Source organism: Gekko japonicus, unplaced genomic scaffold (assembly GCF_001447785.1).
Source record: "Gekko japonicus isolate JY-2015 unplaced genomic scaffold, Gekko_japonicus_V1.1 scaffold75, whole genome shotgun sequence".
NCBI lineage: Eukaryota > Metazoa > Chordata > Lepidosauria > Squamata > Gekkonidae > Gekko > Gekko japonicus.
Genome location: NW_015173124.1, coordinates 158,596 through 169,167, shown reverse-complemented (window position 1 = coordinate 169,167; position 10,572 = coordinate 158,596). Strand labels below are relative to the sequence as shown.

At 43.5% G+C, this 10,572-nt stretch overlaps 1 protein-coding gene across 1 annotated transcript in view; it reads left to right on the top strand.

Moving 5' to 3' along the window:
• LOC107119467 (vitamin D3 hydroxylase-associated protein-like) overlaps nucleotides 1–10,572 on the top strand; it is a 49,343-nt gene that overhangs the window by 12,531 nt on the left and 26,240 nt on the right. Inside the window, exons 6-9 of the mRNA XM_015421945.1 lie at nucleotides 1,476–1,516; nucleotides 3,827–3,951; nucleotides 5,281–5,406; nucleotides 9,736–9,833. Of these exons, the coding sequence (XP_015277431.1) occupies nucleotides 1,476–1,516; nucleotides 3,827–3,951; nucleotides 5,281–5,406; nucleotides 9,736–9,833 (390 nt within the window). The remainder of the gene's footprint in view (nucleotides 1–1,475; nucleotides 1,517–3,826; nucleotides 3,952–5,280; nucleotides 5,407–9,735; nucleotides 9,834–10,572) is intronic.

Here is a 10,572-nt window from a genome sequence, read left to right as displayed (position 1 = left end):
TGGAATGTATCTAGCTGACCCCCTGTTGTGCTGACTTCCTATGCAAGCCAGATGCCTGACCAAATTGCCACCATAAACCAAATGCCTCTGCCGAAGCATGGCAGAGACGCACGTAGGCAAAGTGGGTTGGGCTGGTATCATCTTACTGCAGGAGGATGATCCCCAGAACCAACCTATTCCCACCCATTTACCATGACAACCCCAAATTTGGAAAGTACCTGTCTCATTGTGATTGGCTGCTGGCCACAGTTGATCATAATGAGATTGGGGTTCAAATTGACTAACACATAGAGAGGAGCTCACTTTTTGGCTTGCTCTCTCTCTCTGTTCCTGGATGTACCCTGACATGCTGTCTCTCTACCATGGGATGAGACAAGACAAAGGATTCTTTGTGAGGAAGCACATGGCTATGGGCTCGCAAAGATGCAACTATTGTTCCTCAAGATATTGGACTCTTATTATGGACTATTGACCCTCCTTAATGTTGGTAAATATGCTCTATTGTATAGTTAGGCAAAATCTTGCTTAGCCTTTCTTATTTTAAACTCTTTCTAGTTCTGATTGCAAGTCTGTGACAAATAAAATTTATTCTATTGATAACTTGTGTTTGATGGATGTACATTTGACTCCAAGGTTAAATCCTGTGGCCTGAAACCGCTCACCAAGTTAAGCTACTTTATGTTATAAAGTCCCAGAGGCCAGTTGAGAGTCTGAACCTGCTCTTGGACTGGAGGGGACTATAGTTGAAAGGTTCTGGTGGCTGTGTCTGTAAATCCAGAGAGAATACCTCTCCTGGGTTCTTGTGTAATTTCCTTGTTTCAGTACATGATTCTTTCCTTTCCCAATCCTGGACTGGTCTGGGAGGAGAGAGAACCATGACAGCCAGCTTATCACAGTGTTTGTTTGTTTGTATTTTCTCAGAATTAGTGCCTGTTAATAGGGTTGCCAAGTCAACTCACCCCTCAGAGCGGGGGAGCCTCGCCGGGGTCTGGGAGTTCTTGACGGGCGCGCGCGCGCCGGCAACACATCATAGGAAGGGACGTTCTACGTGCTCATGTTGGGGGCATGGCCCAGATCATCGGGAGGAAAACCATATGGTTCCCCCCCGATGATGTGGGCCACGCCCCCAATGTGAGAGACATGGCTGCGTCACCTCCGGTGATGCAGCTTCGGGGGCGGAGTCCCCCCCAGGGCCCGATTCTACCGCAGCAGAAATCGGGCCTCCGAAGCGGGGGATTCCCCACCCCACCCTCATTTGGCAACCCTACCTGTTAATAAAAAATAGGATGGGTTAGGCTTCTCTGTAACATGGTAGGCATGTTTCATTTACTTACATCATGCCTAATACCAAATCTTTCCCACAATTCACTTCACATTTTAGTGGCAGCATCGTTCAGAATCTGCTTGTGAATGTATGACCCTTGCATGACCCTTATTTTATCAGATTTGTGTTCTTGCACTTTTCTTTTCTACAGCAATTTAGGAGTAAGAGGCCCTGTCGATGGAATACTCTCAGGTAAATGAGTTTCTCTCTGTCTTTTTCCTTTTGCAATTGTGGGAAAGGTGTGAAAGATCAATGTTGATAGGGCATGGTAAGTAGCAGTCTGGGTCGGGGCAGAATGGATATTGTGTGTATGGTTGTTTGAAAAGCAGATTTCAACAAGAAATTTTGAGGAAGGACATTGTGAGCTTTCATGAATGATAAACTTAGGGCAAAGGCTGAGGTAACAAAACAGAACTTAACAGTAACTTATCAATTCATTACATGATTTGGTTTGGAGAATTACTTACTATATAAAAGTGCATACCAACTAGTCAAATGCAGGTCAGTGCTTCCTTCTCCCTGGCCCTTTCTGCACTCTCCTTTTAATCCATGTTCAACATGGTGTCTCCAAGCAATTCTGCACTAAAATCGAATCCAGCCTTCTTTTAAATCCAGGTTTCCCCCTGTTCTGTACCATTCATTCATTCATTCATTCATTCATTCATTCATTCATTTATTTTATTCTACTATATCCCGCCCTCCCCGCAATGCAGGCTCAGGGCAGGTTACATCAAATTTGATAAAAATTCAATATTAACAATTAACACAATTAGAACACTAGTAAAATACCACAATGGCCTTCACCTGGTGCTGTTGTCATTGACATTAAAACCTCACAGATGACAACTCTGGTATGCAGTTCTGAAACGCTGAGGGGAGGCCTAGAAAAGAGGGAGGGACGTCTGTTGCCCTAGTTAAAAGCCTGGCGGAAGAGCTCCGTCTTGCAGGCCCTGCGGAATTATAAAAGGTCCCACAGGGCCTCGATCTCGTATGGGAGCACATTCCACCAGGTAGGGGCCAGGGCTGAAAAGGCCCTGGCCCTAGTTGAAGCGGTGGATATCCCTGGGGCCAGGGACCACGAGAAGATGTTGATTGGAAAGGCCTTCAGGGCTCATAGAGGGAGAGGCGGTCTTGCAGATATGTGGCCCCCTGGCCGTATAGGGCTTTAAAGGTAAGCACCAACATCTTGAAACAGATCCGGTACTCAATAGGCAGCCAGTGCACTTCGCGCAGCACCAGGCGGATGTGGGCCCGCACAGGTAGCAACATCAGTATCTGTGCAGCTGCGTTCTGCACCAGCTGCAGTTTCCAGATGCAGAATCAAGGGCAGCCCCATGTAGAAAGAATTACAATAATCTAATCTGGACGGCTCAGGTGGGGTGTCACCTGACGCTGCCACCACTCTGGATTTAGGTTCCCTTGAGAAGGCCCAGAGCACCCTCCCAAGACCTTCAGACCTCCCGTTTGACCAAATAATAGGCATGAGGACCAGGCAGAGTACAACAAGGAAAATATTTTATAGGAGGTCAAACAACAAGGTGCAAAATAATAACAGTAAGTGGGTGAAAAGAAAAGAAATCAAATGCCCTAACACATCTAAATATGTACTGTCCCTAGATCACTATCTGCAGTGGCCTTAGACTACTCACCCTTCCCTCAGGATGAGGGTTTCTTCCCACAGCAGCCTTCCTTCTGGCTCTGCCCTCTGGGAAGAAGAACAGCTTTCCCTGTTGTACCAGTTCTCTTATTCCCCAGCCCTCTTTTTCCTTATTGGTCAAAATGGGTGCCAAAACTTCCCAAGGCCTTCTGAGATTTGTAGGCCCAGCCTCCTCCCTCTGCTAGCCAGACTCTTTAGGCCTGCTAGGCTGTGCTTGCACAGCCTAGATAATGACAGGTCCACATATTGATGACAACCCAGCCCATACCTCTGAATAATCTGAGTGAAGGGGTGCATGTAGCTATTAAACAGCATTGGGGAGAGAATTGACCCCTGCAGCACACCACATTCTAACAGGTGTCTCTGAGATAATTCCCCCTCCAAGTGCCACCCTCTGTCCTCAACCTAATATTGAGTTCAACTTTCTTTTATTCTGGGTTTCCCCCCCATTCTGCATTACAGTCTCCCTTCAGTTGTCAGCCTGGTTTCAGACTGCTGTTGCCCCGAGTTATTTGCCTGCTGTTTTGCCATGGACTTAAATTGCCTCAACTTGAACACTGAGAAAATCTGGAGTGGCAGGCAAATGTGGAAAGGACCCCTCTCTCCTTGCTTTAAGGGGGCTGTTTTGTTTTTAGGCAGATGATATATCCTTTACTTTTAAAAATGCGAGAATTTTATAAACAATTACAAAATTATGTGGAAGACAATCTTAGAGAATGCATTTTAGGGAGTCATTAATTCATTCCTCATAATGTGAGAGCGCTTATCAGTGCTGTATGTTTTGTGACACCAGAGCCAGTGTGTTGATCTATGTGTCTTCATGCCCATCTTCTCCCTTCAATTAGTTACATTATCACTGGGACCAATGGCGAGGGATGTGGACAGCCTGGTTCTGTGCATGAAGGCTCTCTTATGCGATGACATGTTCCAGCTGGATCCCACTGTGCCACCTATGCTGTTTAATGAAGAGGTAGATTAAAAATTAGGCTGCAAGGTATATTCTGCAGGAATGTTGTGACCATTCAGTCCTAAAGGATTCTCAAGTGGCAGAGTTTGATTATGAATCTGGCAGTCTTTATAAAGGTTCCCGCTAGAGTTGCCAGTTCTTTGTTGGGAAAAACCTGGAGATTTTGGAGGTGGAGACCGGGGAGGATGGGATTTGCAGAGGGAAGGAACCGCAGAGGGGTATAATGCCATAGAGGCCACCTTCCAAAGTGCCCATTTTCTCCAGGGGGAGAGACTAGTTGTGATTCTGGGAGGTCTCCAGACATCTCCTGGAAACTGGCAACCCTAGTCCTTCCCTCAGCTGGAGACTTGTTCAGTTGCGTGTTTGTGTGTGGGCTGGTTGGTTTTGATTAGTGCAACTGCGTGTGTGGAAATCCTTTTTCTGTTCCTCACATAGCCTCATTCTGAATCGGGCCCCATGCAGCTTTAATTAAGCTTAAAAATGCTGACAGTCTCATCATTCCGCATCTCATCTGTTTTGTCCTTGTAAGAACTTTCTCTGGGGATGTTCTGGGGACTACTTCTCTTTTTCAGAATAATGATTAATTTTCCCTTTCTTGGTATATAATTCTTCTTCTTTTGCTTTAAAATGTCCCCTTTGCGAGTATAGAGTTACATAGTGTAACATTCTTTGTTCTCAAGCTATCCAAGAAGCAGTAATGTCACTTCTGCAGCAAGCTCCGACAACTGTTTACAGCACAAATACTTTACATATGACATCTAAGGTCAATGGTTATAGTTAGACTTCCTTGCACAGTTGACAAAGAAATATTGCAAAAGTTTGAGTGTTCCCATTATCTTATGCCTTGAGAATGTTTTAATTCAGTCTCTGTCACTGGCTGTAAAGAGAGGCTATACTAACAGTATACTTTGATTTCTGCAAAGAGAAGCAATTCTAATATAAAATTGTATAGAGACTAGTCAGAAGTAGGTATAAAAAGAATGGGACAGTTATCCACATGGCATCTCTTAATTCCCTTTCTTTTTGCCCATCATGTGTATTAATGCAAACATGTGACATGATGTCATCCTCTCATGCCATGTCATTGCCTGTTGGTAGAGGTGGTGGTGGCAGCAGGAAGAAAATGCAACATTTTCATTACTCCATGTTACAAAGGACCTGGAAAGGAGGTTGCTGTGCTTTGGTGGCTGTCCCATTTTGGTCATCATTCTAGTTTGCCTAGAGTGTGCAGCCAATCACAGAATTTAATTGCCCTAGTTTGCTTTGACAGTTCCTCAAACACTGATTGTATTAATTGAACGTTTCTCTCTCTCTCTCTGTTTTGTTTTCTAGATATACTCCAGCACTGCTCCACTCCGGATTGGGTATTATGATACTGATGGCTATTTCTTGCTCCCTCCTTGCATGAGGCGGGCTGTGCATGAAACTAGGAAGCTTCTCCAAGAAGCTGGTCATACGGTGTGTACATTTGGTGTTCCTGCTTCATCCATTCCTCTGCATGAGTCAAGTAGGAAAACTGTTTGCAATATGAATGGTTATATTGATGTAGTGTGTGTGTTATATGCTGTTAAGTTGCTTCTGACTTATGGCCACCCTAAAAATTGTTGTTGTTGTTGTTCAGTTGCACAGTTGAGTCCAACTCTTCACGACCCCATGGACCACATCATGCCAGGCCCTCCTGTCTTCTGCCATCCTCTGAAGTTTTCTTAATTTCATGTTCTAATAACCTCCAAAATATTCTGTCTTTGACAGCCTTGCTCAGGTCTTGCAAACTGAGGGCCATGGCTTCCTTGATTGACTCAATCCATCTCATGTTGGGGCTTCCTCTTTTCCTGCTGCCTTCAACTTTTCATAGCATGACGGTCTTTTCCAGTGACTTTTGTCTTCTTATAATGTGACCAAAGTATGATTGCTTCAGTTTAGTCATTTTAGCTTCTAGGAAGAGTTCGGGCCCACATCTAGAACCCACTTATTTGGCTATTTGGTGGTTCATGGGATCCCTAAAACTCTCCCCCAACACCACATTTCAAATGAATCAACTTTCTTCCTATCAGCTTTCTTCATTGCCCAACTTTCACACCTGTACATAGTCATGGGGAATACTACAGTATGAGTTATCTTGAACTTTGTCACCAGCAACACATCCTTATACTGAAGGATCTTTTCTGGCACCTTCATGGCTGCTCTTCCCACTCTCAATCTCCTTCCGATTTTTTGGTTGCAGTCTCCCTTTTGGTTGATGATTGAACCAAGGAATAGAAAATCTTCAACAATTTCCATTTCTTCATCATCAGCCTTACAGTTGTGTAATTCCTCAGTAGTCATTAGTTTAGTCTTCTTGATGTTCAGCTGTAATCCTGCTTTGGCACTTTTTGCTTTAAACTTTATCAGTAGTCATTTCACAATTTAATTATGTTCTGCCAGTTATGTGGTGTTATCTGCATATCTTAAATTGTTAATGTTCCTTCCACCAGTTTTCACTCCACCTTCATCTAAATCTAACCCAGTTTTCCTTATGTTATGTTCTGCATACAGATGGAAGAGGTAGGGAGTTAAAATGCATCCTTGTCTGACACTTTGGCAGTTGGAAACCATTCTGTTTCTCCATTTTCTGTGCTAATGGTAGCTTCTTGTCCAGAGTACAGGTGCACATCAAAACAGTCAGATGTTGTGACATACCCATTTCTTTTAAAACCAGCCATAGCTTTTCGTGATCCACACAGTCAAAAGCTTTGTTGTAATCTATGAAATACATTGATATAGTATGTTAATATTATGTTAATATTTATACAGCAGTGTCTCTATGAGGTTATCAGTTGATCAGTCAAAATGTGACCTCTTCTGCCTCACTATATCTATTAGTAAACTGGCTGATCCTTATTTGGATTAGGAATTCTATGCAATGGGGCCACCCCGGGAATTCTTCTTACTTAGGGGGCTCTCTGGATATGCAGAAAAATATGACCTTAGCCAAAAGGAAACAACTGGAAAAAAAAGCACTACAGCCTGATGAGAATGAAGATGCTATAGAAGGGGTAGAATGTTGACTGAAGCTATGTCAGTTAAAGGAAAATGGGGGTGGGGATTCAGCCTGCTGAAGTACAGATAATTTAGAGATGAGATTTTGAGGTATGGGGTGGGATTTCTGACCCCTTCCACATGCAAGCACATGCATTTCCTCAGTGACTCCCCCAGCTAGCTTTATTTCTAATAATTGCATTCAGCTCTTGCCCTGAAGAGTCCATGGTAGCAGAGTTCTGTGCAGTAGGCTCTTAGTGGAGATCATGGTGTGGCCAGGGTCACCCAGTGAGCTTTGCATCTGCAGCACAGCAGGTGTTAGACTTAGGATTCCCATGTAGCCACTGCACCCCATTGGCTCGCTTGTCTGTCTTAACTCTTCCTCCATAGAATCATAGAGTTGGAAGAAACCTCCAGGGCCATCTAGTCCAACCCCTTGCACAATGCAGGAAATTCACAAATACCCACACACACATACCCAGTGACCCTTGTTCCATGCCCAAAAAACCTTCAGGATCTCCAGCCAAACTGGTCTGGAGAAAAATTGTTTCCTGAGCCCAAAGTGTTGTTCAGCGTTTCCCTGGGTGTCCCTACCCTCCTCATTTTTTAAAAGGCTGGGTGATGTTCATGGGCGGTATGGTATGTAGGAAAAGGGTGAGAATGGTGGTAGAATATCCACACAAACACAAACATTGTTCATGGGCTAGTTGTATAAAGACTTCCCATCAGGGTTGAAATGGCAAGGGGCTTATGAACTTCCAAGACTGATTTTGACGAATTGACTTTGGGATACATCAGTTTCAGCTCAGCAGTAAGGGTAAAACTTTGAGACAAAAGGAGGATCCACGTATATTTATTCATATGTCTTTCCATTCACAGGTAAAATGAGGCTTGTTTTTTAAAAACTTAAAATCATAGAACCATAGAATTGAAAGGGGCCATCCAGGCCATCTAGTCCCTCTCCCTGCTCAGTGCAGGATCCACATAAAGCATCCCTGACAAGTGTTTGCCCAGCCACTGCTAGAAGACTGCCAGTGAGGGAGAGCTCATCACCTCTCTAGGCAACCAATTCTACTGCTGAACTACTCTTCCTGTAAAAAAAGTTTCCTAATATCCTGTTGGTATCTTTCCACCCATAATTTAAACCCATTATTCTGAGCCCTATCCTCTGCTGCCAGCAGAAACAGCTTCCTGCCCTCCTCTAAGTGACAGCTTTTAAAGAGAGAATATTCCCAAGTTCCTCAGCCTTTCCTCATAGCGCTTGGTCTCCAGATCCCTGATAGTCTTCATTGTTCTCTTCTGCACCCACGCCATTCTGTCCATATCCTTTTTGAAGCGAGGCCTCCAGAACTGCACACACTCCAGGTGTGGCCTGACCAATGCAGTGTGTAGCAGGACTATGATATCTTGTGATTTGGATGTTATACCTCTATTGATACATCCCAAGACTGCATTAGCCTTTTTTGCTGTAGCATCACACTGATTAATCATGTTTTGCTTACAGTCCACCCATATCCCAAGATATTGTTTACACACACCGGTACCCAGAAGTGTATTCCCCAGCCAGTATGTGTGTTGGTCTGGCTCTTCACTGTCTTTCTTGTCCTGGTGATTCTTCCTCTGCTCCAATCCAAGTGAGTTGCCACCACAAGGGCCTGGAATAGATTCCTGAGTTCCAGTGGCACTGAGTACCATCTTGCCTGATGCCTTTGGGCTCATGCTGCAACACTCAGAGGACGTTCATTAGGGAATTCAACTACTGTGTTGCCCCTTTGACCAGGCTCCACATCCCTCTGCAGAGCCTCATGGCTTCTATTAATGAAATTATCCCCTTCCTTGATCTCATGAAGGGTAGTAATCCTACCCTCCAGACTCTGAACCTTCTCTTGATGTAATGGTTAGGAGCACAGACTCTAATATGGGAGAACCGGGTTTGATTCCCCACTCCTCCTCATGCAGCTGCGGGGCAAAATGGGGCCAGCCACAGTTCTCTCAGAGCTGTTCTTTCAAGAGCAGTTCTCAGTCAGAGCTTTCTCAGCCCCACCTACCTCACAGCATGTTTGTTGTGGGGAGAGGAAGGGAAGGAGATTATAAACTGCTCTACTCTGAGTGAAGGGTGGGTTATAAATCCAATCTCCTCCTCCTCCTCCACTTCTTCTTCCTCTTCCTCTTCTTCCTGTGTATCAGTTTACACTTTGTCAAGTGAAATCCATCTTGTCCTCATGGAGGAAAACAAACACGGCACACTTAAAGCAATGTTTAAAGTATTAGTAAGGTGGATGGTGAATTTCACACCACACTTTATACACATGATCAGGAGGACTTATGAATAAATAAATATAAATCCCCCCCCCATTAGTTTGACCTTCAGTCCACATTTTTCACAGGCTGAGTGCTTCTGTTTGGGAGCCAAAGCAAAGTGTAGGTATGGAAGAATAGTATGTTTCTTATTATCCATTACATGTAAGGGGAATTCCTTCAGATGATCTGAACACTTTGCTGCACTGATGGGAAAAATTGCACTTGATAAAATTTGCCCTTAAGTACTACTTGTAAAAGATACTGGAGGTCCTTCAGATTTTGATGTGGCAGGCCTCACTTGAAGCTGGCTACTCTTTGAGTAGTGCCTTGGGGAACCTCAGTCCAACGCACATGGGGTGGTCCCTGGGAATTGAAGTCTTTAGTTAGAAGTGTTTCTGTAATAAGGCTTTTGGTCAGTTTATTATATGTCATGGTATTATAACTTACTGAATATTACTATTTTTGCAGCTAGTTCACTTCACTCCACCATCAGTGCCCTATGTCATGGATGAACTTTTTATCAAAGGCCTTTTTGCTGATGGAGGCTCAACTCTATTGGCCATGTTGTAAGTAAGAAGGAGCCTTAAGGGGTAACAAGAATCTTAGGTGAATAGACTTTAAAACGGACTGAATTAATAAAAATTGCTTGTGTGTTAACAATACTGCTTTTTGATAAGACAGGCAATGGGCCTACAGGAAGTGAGAGATGTGATTATCTGATTAGTCCAGTCTCTATTCTCCAAGTTTATCTGATCTAGAACACATATTGGATCAATCAAATTTGTTGATATACTCTCCATTGGTTAGCCCTTTGATCTAGCAGGAAGGAATGCATGTAAACTTTCTGGCTTTGTATGTCCAGACTTAAAATGGTTCCCAGGATTGTTTTTCAAAACATTCAGATTGATATAAAATATTTTCTTCTTCTCCTACATAATTTAATATTTTAGTATGTAGACATTCATAATTAATTCTTATATACTTTATTCGGTGTTTGTTCTGATAACCGAAATAGCTAAAATGGTAAAAATGTAATTGTTACAAGGATTCAAACTGGAAGGAATTTTCCTTGAAGCGAGGAAATAGCTAAATTTAAGTTTACTAATGGACAGTGACTATTGTAACCTTGAGTCAGTCTTGGGCACCAAGTTATGATTGTTTATTTGCAAGATGATTAACAGTGCTTTCTTGTATTGTTCTAAAAGAATAGGTTAACTGGGTCCAAATGTAAGTTTAGGTGAGCAACATTGTTATCCGGAGGAGGGGGGGTGCTCAGCTAAGGAGAGGGAGAGGAAAGGAAAGAGT